The sequence below is a fragment of the Pezoporus flaviventris genome, unplaced genomic scaffold (genome assembly GCF_033815535.1).
Source record: "Pezoporus flaviventris isolate CSIRO_AGI_PZ_B2104156 unplaced genomic scaffold, CSIRO_AGI_Pfla_v1 ptg000023l, whole genome shotgun sequence".
Lineage (NCBI taxonomy): Eukaryota > Metazoa > Chordata > Aves > Psittaciformes > Psittacidae > Pezoporus > Pezoporus flaviventris.
In genome coordinates this window covers 5209041-5227436 of record NW_026892571.1, presented here as the reverse complement: position 1 = coordinate 5227436, position 18396 = coordinate 5209041, and the positions used below count along the sequence as shown (strand labels likewise).

General features: G+C 54.5%; 2 protein-coding genes and 1 long non-coding RNA gene across 4 annotated transcripts in view; 1 reads left to right on the top strand and 2 right to left on the bottom strand.

Annotated features, from left to right (window-relative positions):
* LOC133270882 (uncharacterized) overlaps positions 1 to 18396 on the bottom strand; it is a 131785-nt gene that overhangs the window by 48910 nt on the left and 64479 nt on the right. The gene's annotated exons all lie outside the window — the stretch shown is intronic.
* On the top strand, positions 190 to 4330 carry SLC23A1 (solute carrier family 23 member 1). Its single transcript, XM_061456446.1, has 15 exons — positions 190 to 240; positions 703 to 774; positions 940 to 1041; positions 1120 to 1277; positions 1352 to 1440; positions 1523 to 1590; positions 1658 to 1839; positions 1941 to 2061; positions 2165 to 2321; positions 2457 to 2604; positions 2721 to 2826; positions 2901 to 3030; positions 3227 to 3370; positions 3497 to 3592; positions 3698 to 4330. The coding sequence occupies exons 1-15, from the start codon at positions 205 to 207 to the stop codon at positions 3943 to 3945; spliced, it is 1857 nt and encodes a 618-aa protein (XP_061312430.1). The 5' UTR covers positions 190 to 204; the 3' UTR covers positions 3946 to 4330.
* On the bottom strand, positions 6124 to 15127 carry PAIP2 (poly(A) binding protein interacting protein 2). 2 transcript variants are annotated; one of them, XM_061456444.1, is made up of 4 exons: positions 15009 to 15127; positions 10843 to 11002; positions 8400 to 8579; positions 6124 to 7208 (listed from the first exon to the last, which is right to left on the bottom strand). In XM_061456444.1, the coding sequence occupies exons 2-4, from the start codon at positions 10978 to 10980 to the stop codon at positions 7143 to 7145; spliced, it is 384 nt and encodes a 127-aa protein (XP_061312428.1). In that variant the 5' UTR covers positions 10981 to 11002; positions 15009 to 15127; the 3' UTR covers positions 6124 to 7142. The 2 variants fall into 2 exon arrangements, with proteins under 2 accessions (XP_061312428.1, XP_061312429.1); XM_061456445.1 differs by lacking the exon at positions 15009 to 15127 and adding an exon at positions 11356 to 11505.

Sequence of the window (18396 nt, the reverse complement as noted above, 5' to 3'; positions counted from 1 at the left end):
CGCGCCCGCGGTGCCAGCCCCAATTAAAGCAGTTAATGGCTGATCCGTCCCCGAGGCAGCACTCCCCGGTTTCACAACCCGCAGCCAATGGTGGCCTCGCTGCCTGCCACCCCGTGCCACGGCCCGGGTGGTGACTAAAGTCCTTCCCCATGGCCATAAAACCCCCGTGCGGTGACATCGCCGCCGGGGCCGCATCACCGGAGGATGGGGACGCGCTCGGGAGACCTGGCTCAGCCCCAGGTGAACGCAGCCTCTGACACCATCCCCATCCCATCCCCATCCCCGTCCCCTCCTCAGCCGTATCCCAGGCAGCAGGGAGGGAGGTGGGTGACGGGAGGGACTGGAGCCCCCAGCGGTGGCCAGCTCAGGGCTGTGATGCCCAGCAAAAGGCAAAGGATGGGGTGAGCCTGGGGGCTGCGGTGGAGCCCGGGACCAAGGGGACATGCGGGGATGCTGCGGCCGGGACTGGCTGTGCTGGCAGCGTGGTCCAGGCACCCAGGGGCAGGGGGGATCCCGCCCCCCAACCTCCCCTGGGGACAAACCATCCCGCAGGGACCGGTGGGGTTGGAGCCCAGGCCCCTCTCTGGGATCGGAGCCGCCGCACGTGCGGAGCCGCGGCCCTTGAGTCCCCAGGGCAGAGCCCCGCTCCCATGGGACACCCGGGACAGCCCTGACCCGGCTCCTCCTCGCCCTCACTGCCAGAATGGGAGCCTGGCTCCCACCCCCACCGACCCCCCTTGTACCCCTGGGAAGGAGCCGCCTGCAGCAGGCAGGGTGAGTACCGGGGCACCCCCGAACCCTCCTGCACTGCACCATCGCGCGGACACCGGGAGCGGGACCCCCGCATCCCTGAGGGCGCAGGGGGTCCCTGTGCCACCCCTGGGGACACTGCGGGGTCCCTGTGGCGAGCTGGGGCTGAGCCGAGTCCCCACACGCCAGGAGCCCAAGGAGGGTGCCAGGGCCCCCCGGCCGGAGGTGGACATGCTCTACAAGATCGAGGATGTGCCCCCCTGGTACCTCTGCATCCTGCTCGGCTTCCAGGTACAGCCTGCAAGGGGGGCAGCCCCCGTGGGCCCCTGCTCCCACCCCAGCCCCGCTGAGCCCCCCCTTCCCCCCCAGCACTACCTGACCTGCTTCAGCGGCACCATTGCAGTCCCCTTCCTGCTGGCTGAGAGCCTGTGCGTGGGCAAGGACCAGCTCACCGTCAGCTACCTCATCGGCACCATCTTCACCTGCGTTGGCATCACCACCCTCATCCAGACCACCGTGGGCATCAGGTAGAGCCGCGGCACCGGGGGGGACCCACTGCTGCTCCGCAGGCCATGGGCACAGCATCCCCTGTCCCTCCCAGGCTGCCCCTCTTCCAGGCGAGCGCTCTGGCCTTCCTCGTCCCAGCCAAGTCCATCCTGGCCCTGGAGAAGTGGCGCTGCCCCCCTGAAGGTGAGGCCAGAGGGGAGCAGGGGGGATCCAGCCACTCCCCCCCCCCCCATCCAGGCACCACCTCATCCCCCTCCATCCCCAGAGCAGATCTACGGCAACTGGGTGCTGCCGCTCAACACGTCCCACATCTGGCAGCCCCGCATGCGAGAGGTACGGCCCACGCTGCCCCGGGACCCCGCAGCGCCCCACAGCGCACTGACCCCTGCCCTCCCTGCAGATCCAGGGAGCCATCGTCGTGTCCAGCCTGGTGGAGGTGGCCATCGGGCTGCTGGGGCTGCCCGGGGCGCTGCTCAGCTACATCGGGCCGCTGACCGTCACTCCCACCGTGTCCCTCATCGGGCTCTCCGTGTTCCAGGCGGCCGGCGAGCGGGCCGGCTCCCACTGGGGCATCGCCGCGCTGTACGGCACGGGGATGGGGGGACAAAGGGGTCGGGGTGTCCCTAATGGAGCCAGGAGGATGCTGGGGTACGAGGGGCCTCCCGCATCTCTCTTCCCCCCAGGACCATCTTCCTGATCGTCCTGTTCGCGCAGTACCTGCGGCACGTCACCATCTGCCTGCCCGGCTACCGGCGCGGCAGGGGCTTCGTGCTGCTCCGCATCCAGATCTTCAAGATGTTCCCGGTAGGGACTGGCCGGGAGCCACCAGGTCCTGGAGCATCCCCAAACCCCCCCTGTTTCTACACACGGGCGATGCAGGGGGTGTGCCGGGTCCGTGCCCCTGCAGATCATCATGGCCATCATGGTGGTGTGGCTGCTCTGCTATGTGCTGACGCGCACCGGCGTCTTCCCCAGCGAGCCCGAGGCGTACGGATACAAGGCCAGGACGGATGCAAGGGGGGAGATCCTGTCCGTGGCACCCTGGTTTCGGGTGCCCTACCCCTGTGAGTGCCAGGCAGAGGCACGGGTCCCTTCAACGCCCCTTCACCCTGAGGGATGCAGCATCAGTTGGGCTGGGGAGCACTGTTGGTGCCAGGTCCCTGTGTTGGGACCCTGGCATTGTGCTCTGCTCCCGGCAGGCCAGTGGGGTCTGCCCACGGTGACCTCGGCGGCGGTGCTGGGCATGTTCAGTGCCACACTGGCGGGCATCATCGAGTCCATTGGGGACTACTACTCCTGTGCCCGGCTGGCAGGAGCCCCCCCGCCCCCCGTGCACGCCATCAACAGGTACAGCAGCTGCCCCCCACCCTGGTGCCCCGCTCATGCCACAGATCCCTGTGGGACCGGGCAGGGATGCTGCGGGGCAGCAGCGGTGGGGACCAGCCCGTCCGTGCTGTTCCCAGGGGCATTTTCACTGAAGGCGTCTCCTGCATCATCGCGGGGCTGCTGGGCACCGGCAACGGCTCCACCTCCTCCAGCCCCAACATTGGTGTCCTGGGCATCACAAAGGTACCGGGGCCTGGGCTGGGTCCCGCTCGGCCGGGGCACATAGGCACCGTCACCCGCTGCCCGTTTCCGTGCAGGTGGGGAGCAGGAGGGTGATCCAGTACGGGGCTGGGATCATGCTCCTGCTGGGCACCATCGGGAAGTTCACGGCGCTCTTCGCCTCCCTGCCCGACCCCGTCCTCGGGGGGATGTTCTGCACCTTGTTCGGTAACCCCACCGCAGCCACCCCTCAAACCCACCCACCGCGCTGCCACCGGCACCCTGGGGCCCTTTCCCTGCAGGCTCAGGGGGAGCCCGGGGGATGCGGGGTGGGCTTTGAGCCACCATCGCACCCCGGTGCCGGCTTCCGCCTGGCACCAGCAGCACCGTGGGCACCTCCAGCACAGCCGTGTCTCCCCGGCAGGCATGATCACGGCCGTCGGCCTCTCCAACCTGCAGTTCGTCGACATGAACTCCTCCCGCAACCTCTTCGTGCTGGGCTTCGCCATGTTCTTTGGGCTGACGCTGCCAAACTACCTGGATTCCCACCCCAAGGCCATTAACACAGGTACCCGCCCGGCACGGCGAGCCCCGGTGCTGCGGGTCTGGGGAGCGAGGAGGGCAGATCCATGGATTAATGAGGTGAACCCGGCTCCCCGCAACACGGCCTGGCTCAGTCCCCGCGCTCTCGCAGGTGTCCCCGAGCTGGACCAGATCCTGACGGTGCTGCTGACGACGGAGATGTTTGTCGGGGGGCTCATCGCCTTCGTCCTGGACAACACCATCCCGGGTAATGGAAGCACACGGGGCCACAAGGACTAACTGGGGGGACTGGTTTGGAGCTACAAGAGGGGCTCACGGGGCAAGGGGTCTGACCCGGTGCCGGCTGCCACAGGGACGCAGGAGGAGCGAGGGCTGGTGCAGTGGAAGGCGGGCGCGCACTCGGACAGCACCTCCCGCGCCAGCCTCCGGAGCTACGACTTCCCCTTCGGGATGGGCGCTGTGCGGCGCAGCCGGTGGCTCCGGCGGGTTCCCATCTGCCCCCTGTTCACCGGGTTCAAGGCCCGGGCGAGGGGCGGTGGCGTGGAGGCCACAGACGTGCAGGACGCGGCCGATGGGGTCTCGGTGTGCACCAAGGTGTGAGCGAGGGGAGGGCTCGTGCCCCGGTGCCGCAGAAGCCGAGCCGAGCTCCATGGGTGCTGTCGGGGCACCAAAGCCGAGGCTTCCGGTGCTCATCTCCAACGCAGGATTAGGGAAACTCCAAGCTGCCCTTTGGGGACAGCCCAAGCTCCCGGGTGCCGGCCTGGGGACCACGGCCCCCGGGGTCACCGCTCCACCAAGCTTTGGCTGGTGGAGCTCCTTCAGCCTGAAGCTCGTCAGACACCTCCAGAGCCATGGACTGTCACGCTGTGGCCTTGGCTTCGGCAGGGCTACCCGGCGTGGGCTCTGTGTGGGGTGCAGCATCCACACCAGTGTAAGAGGCCGACTTCAAGATCATGCATTGAAAGTAATAAAATAAGATCGAAGCCCTCCCAGTGTCTTTGCCGCATCCTGCACCATCCCCCCCACCCTTCCTGCATTGCAAAGGTGTCAGCACCTTGCCATGCTCCTGCCTGGGCTGTCCCACATTGACACGTGCTGGGTTTCACCCAGGCCGAGCAGCCCCACGGTCAGGGGGCTTCTGTCCCAACCCCAGTGCAGTGGGGGGTGGTTCAGCACAAGCCCTTGTCAGACCCATCAGGGAACGAAACCAGGACAGTTTAATAAGTGAAAAGGGGGAAAAACCCACCCAAACCCCCAAGTGATGCAAACACACCTGCTCACACCTCCCACAGGCACAGCATGGAAGAGCCCCCGCTCTCCTGCTGCTGTCCCAGTGTTGCTGCAGGGCTGGATGTGACAGTGTGCAACACCTCTTTGGGCAGCAATGCCCTCTCCCAGCATTTCGCCCACCTGCTGGGGCTGGAGCAGGAGAAAGCCCCAGCGCTGTTCAACAACAGCCACAGCACCCACCCCGCTATCAGCTCTGGTTCAGTCAGGAACCCCAGGCCCAGCCAGGCAGTGTGGGAGTTCACCTCCGATAAAGGTGCTGCTGGCACAGCTTGCTGAGATACAGCAGGGAAGAGCACAGGAATTGTGCTGCTCTCTTGCACAACGGCAGCATTCAGGTGCCAATCGCCCCCAGCCAACCGCACCCGGCCGAAACTCGGGCAGGAGGCTCCTGCCAAGCCAGCGCCGCAGCGTGCAGGGGTTCGCTGCTCACACTCCCACTCCAGCTAAAAATAAGGCAGCACATGGCTGCTTCCTGACCTTCTGTCTTCAGATGTACCAGGTTGAACTGCAGCCAAGCTGGTGAAACGCCAGAAGAGGATTGTTGCTTCTCTAGGGCCAAATCTCTGGTTAGGAAAGGGGAAAGTGCTGCTCAGTAAGGAGCCAGGATAATTGTGATGAACGCTGTGAAGAGCAACAGCAAAATAAAGAGTTGGTTTGGCTGAGTTCCTTTAAGAGGGTTGGACAAGAAACCTGGAGAGGGGCTTTGGACAAGGGCCAGTAGGGACAGGCCAAGGGGAATGGCTTTAACCTGCCAGAGGGGAGACTGAGATGAGCTCTTAGGCAGAAGCTCTTCCCTGTGAGGGTGCTGAGGCGCTGGCACAGGGTGCCCAGAGAAGCTGTGGCTGCCCCATCCCTGGCAGTGTTCAAGGCCAGGTTGGACACAGGGGCTTGGAGCAAGCTGCTCTAGTGGAAGGTGTCCCTGCCCGTGGCAGGGGTTGGAGCTGGATGAGCTTTGAGGTCCCTTCCAACCCAAACCACTCTGTGATTCTATGAAGACCAACACAGTAACGTGGGTAACCCCTGCATAAAGGCACCACCCCTGCACATCCTGCAGCACTGTGTGATTTCTGAAGTGTTTTCATTTGGTTTAACTGGAGCCTAAAGACAAAATAAAAGATATTAAGAGCAAGGCTGGATAAAGTTACAAAGCAAGGGGCGGATCAGCTCACCCACAGCCACCCAGTTCACAGAGTAAGGCTGGGGAGCACCCCAGCTCTGGCAGCCCCACTCTGACACCCCCTTTATAGGGTGCTGCCTGCTGTCAGCAAGGGCTGCCCATGCTGCCAGCAGCAGTGGAGCTGCACCAGGATTAGCAGCAGTGAGAAGGAAGAAAAACCTGCCCGGGCAGGGAGGCAGGGGGAAGGAGTCCAAGCTCATGAGTATCCTGGGCTATCACCTTACCAAGAGCCCTAAGGGAAGTGTACCGGCAGCACACCCTCCCTCGCCCCTGCGCGCTGCCAGCAGCACATTCACGAGACAGCCACCACGTCAGTTCTACTCTTATTTATTTTTTTAAATATTTTTGAAAAAATATAATTTTTTTACAATATTTTCAACTTAAACACTATTCACACTGAACACGTATGGCAGCTTAACCTACCCCAGTATGAAGTTTAAGAAGCCAAAACTGTTCTAGCTTTATTAAAAGAAAAAACAAAAACGAAACAAAAGAAGTTGTTGTGCTGTAGACTATCGTGTAGTGATGATTAAACAAAGCAAGGGCAAAGCACCACTCAAACCACTAATGCTAGGCTCGGCTTGGTTAAACCCAGCTCTAATAAAGTCATATGCTAAAAGTTACATAGGCAGTGCTATGTATTTATCTGGGTTCTTGGAAGAAATTGTGATGAAACTCACATCTCCTTGAACATAATCGGGAAGTTGGGGCGTTTCTAACATGATCACGTACTGCGAAGCGCGGGGGATTCCTCCTTCCAGCCCCTCGGGTGTTAGCTCAGTAGCTGAGATCTACGACTCTGCACAGGTCTGTAAGGTTTCGGTTATGGCTCATGCTGCTGAAAAGGAGCATGAGGGTTCTTTAAGGGGAAAAATTAACATTAGTAACAGTATTTCCAAGGAAAGCTAGCCTATTTGCATAACAATCAGATATCCTTGCTTGCTTTTTGTCCCGGAGTTAAGGCATTATCAGGTGCAAGCTAGCACCAGTTAACACAGACCATCCATGGCAAATTCCAAGTCCTGTTTTAGAAAGACAGAGTCTGCAGAAGGTTTTATAAACGTGGTACTTTGTCTCAACTTGACTGGTGCTTCTTACCTCACTGCCTCCTTCCAGAGCCAGGGCCCAATTATGTTTCCATTAAACTTTTGACAGATTTACTTAATAACAGTCTCAGCACTTTTATTGAGCATGCAAGACTAACAAAACTTTGGCAATGCATAAGTGTAACACAGTGACAAGAAGAGAGAGCTTTTACAATTAAATCTTCTAATACTGGCTTCACAGTGTGGAAATTGTGCTACATCCACCAAGAGAGGGCCCAGTCTACTCAAATATTTAAGTACTTCACACCAGGAACAAACTCCTTTGCGTTTGGATTCAGATTACTCTTGACCTGAGGAAGGGAAAAACAGAAGTCTAGTTGAATCATTATTTTCATCCTCCATCTTTAAGCTGACAGCATTAGGAACAGTTTATGGGTTTAGAGTAACAGGCACTTGATGGGGGTTTTGCATCTATCAAGAGCCTCTCTGACCACTAAAAGAGCACACTCCCCTGTGCTAGTAGCCCAATTATCCACCCTTCCTTAGTACCACCTGGATGTTTCAGTCAGATGAAGGCTCAGGGAACGAGAAACAAGGAAACCACAGGCATGCATCAAATGCAGCTACTTGGCTTAATGCTGAAAAAGCTTTTTCTGAAGCCAAGCTGCTAAACCATGCCATGAGGTTTTTAGATCTTGCTTATTTAAGCAAGAGGAGACTTGTTCCAGGAACTTCATCCGTTTCTGGGAATTTAATGTATATGAGCACTGTATTGATTTTCTACATTTCCATGCCTGTGACTACCCTGTCTTGATACTTGGCAAGCTGCTGCTCTGCAATGTCCTGCAGTTATAGACATGCAGCATCTTCAAACTGACTTCTTTATCATGAGGAAACGGAGGGGTTTTTGTGCTCCAAAACTGCTGCCTGCAGCTACTTAAGCTTGGAGAAGTAGGACCTGGCAGTGTTTTTTGTACTCTGTACCAGTACCCGTGTATTATGTTAGGGAAAATAGGTATGTGGTGCCCCTTCCTATCAGTTAAGCTCTGACAAGTCACACAGTAAGAACGAGGGGAGTCATGTGGGGTTGCCTTTCCCTTCCCTAGAATCTCTACAAAAGGGATCTGCTATGGTTTGCACAATCCAAACCAGAACACAGCTCATTCCTACTCCACACATAACTGGTGACAGATGCTCAGTTAAACCTTTGCAGTCTTGTCACCAAATGGCACTTCAGCGTTCGCGCTTCACACACTGCCTTTTTTTCTTAACACACTCTGTATCCCCAAACCCACTCGAGTTTATTCCACGGGCTAGGAAAGGCCCCATGTGGTTATGAAGAAAACCACTGAACAGGTCACATCACTTGGAGGAACATCCCTTGCCCAACTGTTCCACATTCCCCCTCCACCAGAGCCAGGCACAGTTTAAGAGTCTCTGGCTTATGTGTAAAGGATTTTGCCCTGCCATTATCACCCATAAAAATCAGCCTTGGCCAAAGAGATGTCAAGCTTGAGAAATATGATGAGAAACCAATTTACCACCAGATCCTCCAGTGATGAGCTGTCACTGATAACAAGGTCATTGAACTGGTCCTGGATTTGATCCATTGTTTGTGGGAGATCACGGGCAGGAATAAACCATTCGTGCTCCTCCTCCTCTTCCAGCATCTCCTGGAAGCAGCGCTCAATAAATTCTTCTTCCCACAACTCCTCTTCGATCTATACAATGAGAAGAAACTGCCTCATCAACAAACTTCTCAAGAGCTTGGGCCTTCATTCCAAGGTCTGTGCACCCAGCTGGCTTGCTTTCTAGCTATGCACCAGGACTTGCAGCAGAACACCATGTTCGTGCTGCAGGGAGGCAATCAGCTTGGGTTTTTTAATGTAGGAAAGTGCTCTGTCCCAGGAACTTGGACTGCAGATAAAGGGAATGGCAGGAGAACACCCCAGCTGTGCCATTTGCTGCTTGTTACAAGCAAAAGGAGAAGGAAAATATTGGTTCCAAGTGAAACTTTCAGACGTACCAACTAGCCTGGACTCAACTCACTGTGAGTATGAGGAAGGGAACAGGGACAACACATGCAGCCGGGCACACTACTGGGGAAAAAATAACCACTGCCTGTGCCTTGGCACGGGGAACAAGCAGCATTTCCTTGGCTTTAGGTTATGTGTTCACCCAGTTCTCCTAAGGAACTCCACATGATCTTAGTGGTTGTTAAGAATGCTGACCTGCTGTGCTCTAAGCAGGGCAAATCAACTGATGCAGAACTGCCACTGCTGCAAAGACTAAAGGAAAGTTTTGCTTGGTTGTTCAGTAAACAAGCTTTGGAGGGAGTTCATCCCAACAAGTTTTCCATGTCCTGCATTGCAGTACTTAGGGAAATAGAAGCTGGTGTGAATGACTTGCCAGAATGGAAAAATTATTCAGGACATATTTAAAAGTTCACTCAATGGAAGCTCTAACAAGTTTTCCTATCTATCCTTCACTCTGAAATTAAACACATGCTTGACCCTGAAGTGGAAATTCAGTTACGTACCACAGATACCAAACCAGAAAATGAAAGCCAGAGTTGAGGATTGCTGCAATATGTAGGTCCCCTGTGCCTGGGGCAAACACACTCCCCAGCTCACTTGGCGCTCACGATACACAGCTCTGGGAACACGGACTCATCACCATATGCTCTAAGCCACTGTCACACAATTCAAACCCTGCATGAAGCCCTGACTTTGTGGTTTCCTCAACAGAGCACTCCAGCAAGGACAGGAGTCTCCCATCAACACTCCCCGAGGCACTGCGCCTGTCCTGCGCTGGGTAGAAGGCAGTGGCAGGCACACAGCCACAAACCAGTGTTACAGCAGGGGCTGCCTGGCACCGGTTGTTACATGGCTGTACACCTACAGGTGCCTCCAGCAGCAGTTCCAGAAGGGCTAAATAACATTTAGTTCCCCAAATGCCTTGAAATTAAGACTGCCTGTTTAGATTTTCCAGCTCAAGTTTAACTTGTTCAGGTTCCCACCAAGAGATTTGCCTACTGCTGCACAGCCGGGCTGCCATGCGGTGTTTGCCTGCCTGCATACAACCAGTCTTCCCCCATGTTCCCACCTTTCCTCTACTCTGTTTATTCATGGCACAACGCTCAGCTGCTTCCTCAAGAGCTACACATCCCCTATTCCAACTGCAGTACAGTGCCCAGGAGGAAACAGCCACCCAATGGGAAACAGCACCGAGAGCATCCTGGCCCCTTATGCACGAGAGAATTTACATCTGGTGGTCAACCTGCATTTCAGATTAGCTCTGTGCCCTGCTGGCACCCTAGAGAGCAGCAGACATCCCATTTCAGCCACTCAGACTTCAGCACAGCCAAACTGTGCAAAGAAAGCAGCTATGCAAGTACAAAGATCAAGCTTTGATTGGAAAGGGGGCTGTTCCTCCTCCACAGGAGGAAAACTGTGTCCAGATGCAAGGTTAGAGATGAAGTTTAAGGCTTCCTTCCAATCTGGTTGCGAAGGCAAGCTGTAAGACAGACACTTCAGTATTAAGCAATGACCAGGACTATCACCCAACAGCTATGTCCACTGACTCCCTTTGGAAAGGCAGCCTTGGGAGAGGCAGGGAGGCGCTGGGACATACCCAGTTCAGAACTACAGCATGGCTGCACACATAAAACCTCTGCAGGCCAGCAGCCTACCTAGACTCATCCCTTCCAAAGTGCCAATAAGCTCCGCCAACGTTGTTTCCCTCCCTCCCTCCTGCAGCAGCAGGGAATTACTGGATGTTTTCCACCAAGATTACAGAAAACTCATATTGCCAGAGAAGCTGAGATCTGTCTGTTCCACAGGGTTCCTCAGCAAGCTCATCTGAAAACCCCATCTCTAAAGGACTGCCACTCTTTGACCCCGGATGCTAAGCCACAGCACCTTTCCCTTCAGTTAGACAAGGGTAAAGCATACCACAACACATTTAGAGAAGGAAATGACTTGCCTGCCTGTTGAATTCCTCTTCATTCTCCATCCACATGTACTCCGCAAAGGGATTGTCATCTTCATGAGAATGACCATTTATGATCACATCTTCGCTGATGATGCTCGGGCTGGTGCTGCTGCGACTCGGATCTTTCATGGCTGTGTCTTTGAGTCAACGCCTGCAATTAAGAAATGCAGTAATTAAAGAGGTGCAGATTCACTCACCACCCTGCTCTGCACAAGGGAAGGCTGTGCGTGGATGTGAAGGTTCTGGGTAGCCCTGCAGTGGCTGCAGCAGGGCTCTGCTCACTGCAACGGGAGCATCAGAAACGCTGTTTCCATTGTATGCAGTGACTAATTAATTTCCCCAAATTAAAGCTGGTCAAATCAGTAAATGCCAAGCACTGAGGCCAATTAAAAGGGACAGAAAGCAGCAGAAAGCACGCGTGCTTGCCAGTAGGAACGTATTTAAGGCAACACTGAAGACACAAAAAGGAAAACTTGCTTTCCAAAACACTTTCAAAGCTCCTACCAGAGTTCCAACAAACTCCACTGGAGATGAATTGTGCCCAGTGTCAGTACTGGTTCAGAGGCAGTGGGCAGCGCTTCAGGGGAATTCCCAAGGATACCCATGCTAAGGGAAACTCAGCGTGGCTTTTAGCCCACCCAAATTCTATTACAGGACATCCTACTGCCTAGGAGACTTCAGGTAAAGCCAACATCATAACGCACTGAAAGTCAGTGCGTGCTCCCCTCTCCTCCCACTTCATTAGCACGGGTTGAGTCACGCCTGGAGAGCACTCAACACTTGTGTGTGTCAATGCTACGTGATACGGCAGTGTCCCAAGCTCCAGGAATGAAGGTACAGTTGGCAAGTGTGTCTTGTTCCACCTAACCCCAGTCAAAAGCAGGACAGAGCCTAAATTTGGGCTGAACCCTCGTCACAAGGAGGGTGCTGCAGCCTTTCTGTCAGTCTGGGTGAAGCTTGTAACTCTGAGCAGAGAGACCAAAGTCTGCTCCTCACAGCCCACGTCTTAACTGAAAACCTCATTTTACGAGGCAAGGCTGCTGCTTTTCCTGCACCGTGTTTAGCTACAGGTATCGATACTGGAACAGCTGAGTAGTTTCAGCTACCATTACTGGCAGTGTTAAACATTATACAAAGCATGTGTGAGGCAATGAGCTAAAAAAAAAACCCAAATCAAACTTGAATGTTCTTCTAGTGCTAACAATTTGCAATGGTGTGATGCAGCAGGCAAGAGAAAATAGGTTTATTTTATTCTCTAATCAACATTTTAGCCCATTGCCTGCATATGAAAAAATCAGTTGGAGAAGAGGGTATCAAAACACAGCCTCCCTTGTGATTAGGGTACAAGGGCTTATCACACAGAAGCTCCTGTTTTGTCTTTATATTTCATTTGCTCCTTTTATCTACGGAATTAATGCAAGTTTTGGTTCAAAATGTCTTCTTGATAATCCCAGGTCAAAACCCTGCCGCATCCAAGTGATCAGTTAAGAAAAAGACAAAGATAAAGGGACTTGCCTGGCTTGTTCTATTCAAGGTTTTTAAATCAAAGGCAAACCCAAGCACGGAAGTCACTGGAGCTCCCTTAGGAAGTACAACAAATGAGACCAGCACCCGGGTATTCTAGTAAGAGAAAACAGGTTCGTTTTGATGTTCTTTCAAAACAAACTTGCAAAGGTTTACTGGCAGCATTTAACATCAGGCAGGAAAAGACACTGCACTCAACACCCTAAGTCAAGCTTGAAACTGCTTTAAGCACCTTCAGCTGCTCACAAGCTAACAAACAGGCTGCACCAGAAGGAATAAAAGACCTCAGAGTCTCAAATGGCTAAATTCTTCCTTTTTTTTAGCTGACAAAGTCAGCATTTTCACTTGTGGAGTGAATCCTGGTGCTGACAATTCACCAGGCTTTGTGCACATAAAGATTCACACTAAGGTGAACAACTGCAGTAGCAGTGTAAGGTACTCAGGCCACATTCCAGGCAACTTCTGTACAGAGAAGACTCCACCCAGGCAAGTCCATAATGGTAAAAATAATAAATAATATAAAAAAATCACAACCTCCTTGTTTGTGCAAAAGCTTGAGAGGTTCATTTATTGAATCATGGGCTGGCTTTCCAATTTCTTAAGTGTTCCCATAGAACATGAGCTATTCGCTTCAGGAGGGAGGACGAAGTTCAGTGTTGCACATTTGGACTGAAACAACTTTTTCCATTAGTGCCCAAAGACGATGGGGATGATTATCTTCAAGACAGATCCAGGGCTCAAGCTGAGCATCTCAAGTTTATCTGATGAAGCCCTAAATCTGCTAATGTTTTCCCACAGGAAAACAAGTCAACAAAACACTTCTGCATGAACAGTTGAGGAAGCCCCAGGCCAGTCCTGTACTCACAGCACTCCTTGTAAATTCATTTTCTGCAAGTTGCAATACCACAAGTAGAAAGAAATAAAACAATAACTAAATCTCCCCATTTCACCCTTTCCAGATACAAACCAGCTGGCTTTCTGTGCTCATTTGTAAGGGCAAGACTAGTCTCATTTCACCAGATACAGACTTTTTAGTCATGAGCTACAGGCAATTCTGAGGAGGCGACATCAACACCACTTTGGTCTTGCAAAAAGGCACAATCTAAGGCAGCTGCTGCAGAAAATGAGCCACAGCGACAGGCTCCACTGTGTTGTGAACAAAAATAAGATATTTTCCATCTGGGAGTAGGTGGGAAGCAAAGGATCTCAAAGCTCCTTACACTGGAGCAGGAAACAGAACATTAATAGTGCTAAGGAACAGAAACTACAGAGAATTTTGCCACATTGATGTGATTTGAGATCCAGCCCCAAATTATTCAGGCATTTTGGTGGGGAGTGGGGGTGATGCAGGAAGCACAGTGTAAATGGATAAACCCCAGGACTTTTATCAGAAATTAGCTACCCTGTAACAACAGGATTTCCAGGTATCTCCAAGTGTTTTCTGTATGAGGTATGGCACACGTTACTCCAGAACATCATTAAGGTCCATTAATCTACCCACTTCCCTGAATTTCGCTGCATTGATAGCAACGAGGAGCCCTGCACCAACCATCATCAAAATTCAAAGCTTTGCGACTGAAGATTTTGCATTTAAACCCTCATCACAAAAGAAGATTATCCACTGCCTGCTTCAGAAAACAAGGTTAAGGGACCTAATTCCACAGGGCAAAACCTGGGTCCTCGCCCCTGATAACGAAAACAGAGGGAAAACACGAAGCTCTTTGCTTCAAGCGCCCAAACACGACACAGAGAGGGAGCCGAACACCCGAATCTCCGCAGAGCTTAAGTTTAAGCGAAGGTGTTTTAGCAGCAAGGGAGTACTTTGAACTCCTGCCGAAGATGGTGGTACGTGTTTATTAACCAGCAATTGCTCCGGCGAGGCAGCAGCGCCAGCCAAGATTTTTGTTATCTAATTAGATTAGCAAGTGGCAGTTACCAAGCAAACAAACTACACTCCACATAATAAACGGATTTCTTAATCGACTTCGCGACGGTGCCAATGGTATCGGATACAAACGCTTCGGAGCGTCACAGCGGGGTTAACGGAGAACAGCCGCCTGGCTCGCCAGCGCCGAGGCGCACAAAGGAGCCGAGAGCAAAGCCCTCGCCGAGGGGAGCGGGGCGGGCAGAGCTGCACGGCGCGGGGGAAAGCAGAGCCCGCTCTCTCCTCGGTGCCGAGGTCTCCGGCACCGCGGACCCGTGTCGCTGCGGCGGGCTCCGCCGCCACCGTCTCGGCCACGGAAGCCGAGCGGCCTCTGTCCCTCCCGGCGCGGCAGCGGCGACGAGCACCGCGGAACCACAGCTCCCCCCCCCTTACCCCCCAACCCCAGCTCCCGGTGCCCGGCACCGCCTCCCCCGCACGCTTTGTTCGCCCGCTGGGGCCGCCCCCGCGGCGGTGCTCGGTCCCGGCAGGCCCCGCGCCGCCCCCCGCAGGACCCGGATGGAGCCGCAGACAATGAGAACGGCGCCCGGGGCGGCCCCGCCGCGCAGGCCCCGCGCCCGCGGGGGAACGGGAGGGGAGGAAGGCGCGGCGGGGTGCACCCGGCACCGCCTCAGGGGAGGGGGCGGCTCCCCCCGCTCCCCCGCAGGAACAGCGGCCTCAGCGGCGGCCCGCGCTGCGCTCCCCGCCTCACCTGCGCGCAGAGGAAGGCCGCGGTGCACCCGCCGCTCCGAGCTGCCCCTCCGCCGCTCCCCGCTCCGCTCCGCACCCGCCGCCCCGCTCGCTCCCAGCGCCGCAGCCCGCCGGACGTGAGGTCACTTCCGCTACCTGCGTGCCCTCCCAGACACCGCCCCTGTCCCGGAAGCGGTGAGGAGGCATGCCGGGAGCTGTGGTCCGGGACGGCCGCCATTTCGCGCGGCGGCGCGGGGCACGCCGGGAAGCGCAGTCCCGCGGGCAGGACCAGCCTCCATCTTGTGGCAGCGGCACCGCTGCGTCGAGCGGACACCGTGAAGCCAACCGCCCGCGGCCGCAGCTGTGCGGGGAGGGCCCCGATCCCTCTGGGCACTGCCGCCACAGGAGGAGGTCTGCCCCGCCGTGCCCTGCCCTCCTTGAGGGCTCCTCGCGGCTCCCCGAAGGGACAGCAGCGAGCCCTGGGCCCCACTGAGGGACGGGCGGTTGAATACCTGGTGACAAACCGGCCCACACTAAGGAGATGGGTCGGCGCTGGACTCACGCACTTTTTAACAGCGTGTAGTAGGAAACGGGACATAACGGACGCTCTTTTCTAGGACCAGACTTAAACCCTAGTTACAAAATGAGTTGAAAGAACAATTTGTAATCTCTCCTTTGTCATCCCCACCTTTTTTGTTTTTCTTAAGGTGGAAATGACGCCTTCAGACAGCACCCACCAAAACCACTGCACAGCGGCAGTGATCAGAGCCATGTCCTCTCCCATCCTTGCAAATGCTTTGCCTAAGTATGACCTTTTCCACTCGTCTGATCTCTTAAAAGGAGTTAAACGTCGGAAGTAAAAGCCCCTTGCTCCATCCATGCTTTCTCTGGAGTTAGGCAGCACCACGCAACCTCCTGGGCTCAAGCCCCCCTCGGGATGATGGAGCCACCCACCGCAGAACACGTCCGTGTGCGCACCGGGGAGCCCCAGAGCGTGTGTTGGTGAGGACTGCGCTGTGCGGGAGCCGGGAGCCGTGGACAGGGCCGAGCCCCCTCCGTGGTGAGGAGCTGTGCGGGGGCTGTTCAGGCTCACAGCGCCCAGCCCCGCTCTGCTCTTCCCGTTCCGCCACCTGCCAGCCTGGAAGGGCTCCTGTGCCGGGAGCGCGTGGGCTGCCCGCCGGCAGCCGCGGGGCTATCTGAGGAGAGCGGTTCATTAACACTTCTCGGCTCAGCCCTCAGCTTCCTTCCTCCCTCCTCCCTTGCAGTAAGGGAGAACCGAGTCCACACAGCCTCTCAGGTTCTCTGGGGACAGTCTCCTGCTTACACTGGTTTTTATTGCTCACCATTACTAACTTGCTCCCAGGGCCTTAAAGGTTCCCCCACAGCCTGTCATACACTAAATGCTTACCTCCATGCCAAGTACAACCTTAAAATAACCCTGCAAAGATCATCCTGAAAAAAAAACAAGCCTCCCTCGAACTACTCGTAGTTCACAGCTATTTCCAATTCTGTTTTATATGAAGTCCGACATGGTATCTGGCTTTATAATGGAGGCTTCTTCTTTCTACTTATGGCCCTGATGTGCCTCTGCTGAACGACACACACAGTGCAAAGAGGCAACAGCCTCCAGAGTTGCTTTTCCAAGTTGAAATTCATGTATGAAAGGTGGCATCTAAATTGCAGAACACCTAATATTTCATACTCCAGGCCTGCTGCACCTCACCCCTGGACACAGCAGATGCAATTCTAAAGAGTGTGCAGCCCGTGGCAAGAGCATGTATCCATCTGTCACCAAAATGCATTTCTGGTATCTGCCCTCACGACCAAGTTGTTCCAATGCTTTTCCGTCAGAAATCAGCACAAGGCACATAGCCACGGACTGGTTTGGGTTGGAAGGGAGCTTAAAGCTCACCCAGCTCCAACCCCTGCCACAGGCAGGGACACCTTCCACTGGAGCAGCTTGCTCCAAGCCCGTGTCCAACCTGGCCTTGAACACTGCCAGGGATGGGGCAGCCACAGCTTCTCTGGGCACCCTGTGCCAGCACCTCAGCACCCTCACAGGGAAGAGCTTCTGCCCAAGAGCTCATCTCAGTCTCCCCTCTGGTAGGTTAAAGCCATTCCCCTTGGCCTGTCCCTACTGGCCCTTGTAAAAATAAATCTCTCCTCATTACAAAAGGTACCTTGCAGCAGCAGGTCTGATTTGACTTATTTTGTGGTGTGCAAAAGCGTTGCGTTGCACACGTACAGGTGACTTACATCAAACTCATCACGGGTCTGAAGTAACAGGCATCCCTGCCAACACCCAAAACTGAGAGCTGATAGGAGTGAGAAATATTCTGACTCTTCAGTTGGACTATACCGCAACTCCTTTACACCTGGGAATTCTTTATGTTTGGATACCAAACATGATGTAGCATCCTCCTCCAGTTTAACGCCCAGCACTTACACAGGTTAGCATTTACAACAGGCTGAGGAGCGAGATCACAAAGTGCACAGCTGCTTACAGTGCAGGTGGTGGTTAAGGAAAGGCTACTTTAAAAACAAACCCCCTGTTTCCATGCATTATTCTGAACTGCATGGTGTAAGGAAACTTAAAATGTGTGGGGGAGGTGGAGATCTTCAAAAGGAATTCTTATCTACCATCTTTAGAAAGGGGGATGACTACCAACCACTGACTGCTTTGAAGTCAAGTCCTCTGCCTGGCTGATGAACTAAGCAGCTTCTTGGAGGCAGATGAATGATAAGCATCGTAATGAACATGAGGGGGGCCAAGCGCATCCCTCTGTAACATAGTGAGAACTGACCACAGGGCTGCTGCTGCTCTCTCAGGGGCCTAGGAAAGGTGGGGAGGAGTTTTAAGACTGCCCCTCTGCATTGCCTTGACTCAATTTCATACAAATACGCACAGAATTTAGCACAACTGATGAGCACAGTGTGCAAAGCAGTAACTTAGCTCTGTGAAAGTGCAAGAATGAGTCACTGCATGGCAAGATTCCCTAATTTGGATGTGCCATTTGAATAAAACCTGCACCACGAGCTGTGCATTAGCATTGCACCACTATGGAGTCCCCAGGGGAACTGCTGCCATCGCAGTAGGAGCTATCCAAGTTATACTTTACTCTTGCACAAAAGGGATCACACCTTCCCTTCCTGTGAGGATCCAACAGCAGGTAGTTGGAACTGGAAAGACAAGTTATCAAGACTTCACCTCCACAAAACCATCTTGTATCTGCTAGAGGTATTTGCTTAACTAAATTAACCATTAGGGTTCAGCCTTCAACATCTGAAACCCCTTCTTTGGCACTGAAGCCTCCCTCAAGTTCAGGTTGGAGGAGGCATCCCTAGCCCTGTTTATCACACGAACATGCTGTGTCTTCAGCTTTGAAGGAGATGCCGTTAAGAAATAAAAC

Excerpts from the sequence above, each read along its gene's own strand:
- SLC23A1 (XM_061456446.1), top strand. The coding sequence starts at position 205 with ATGGGGACGCGCTCGGGAGACCTGGCTCAGCCCCAG. Across the intron at positions 775-939 it reads AGCCGCCTGCAGCAGGCAGG|GAGCCCAAGGAGGGTGCCAG; the intron begins GTGAGTACCGGG and ends CCCACACGCCAG. Across the intron at positions 3,593-3,697 it reads CCTGGACAACACCATCCCGG|GGACGCAGGAGGAGCGAGGG; the intron begins GTAATGGAAGCA and ends CGGCTGCCACAG.
- PAIP2 (XM_061456444.1), bottom strand. The coding sequence starts at position 10,980 with ATGAAAGATCCGAGTCGCAGCAGCACCAGCCCGAGCATCATCAGCGAA. Across the intron at positions 8,580-10,842 it reads AAGAGGAATTCAACAGGCAG|ATCGAAGAGGAGTTGTGGGA; the intron begins GCAAGTCATTTC and ends CTCATTGTATAG. Across the intron at positions 7,209-8,399 it reads CATCACTGGAGGATCTGGTG|GTCAAGAGTAATCTGAATCC; the intron begins GTAAATTGGTTT and ends TCCCTTCCTCAG.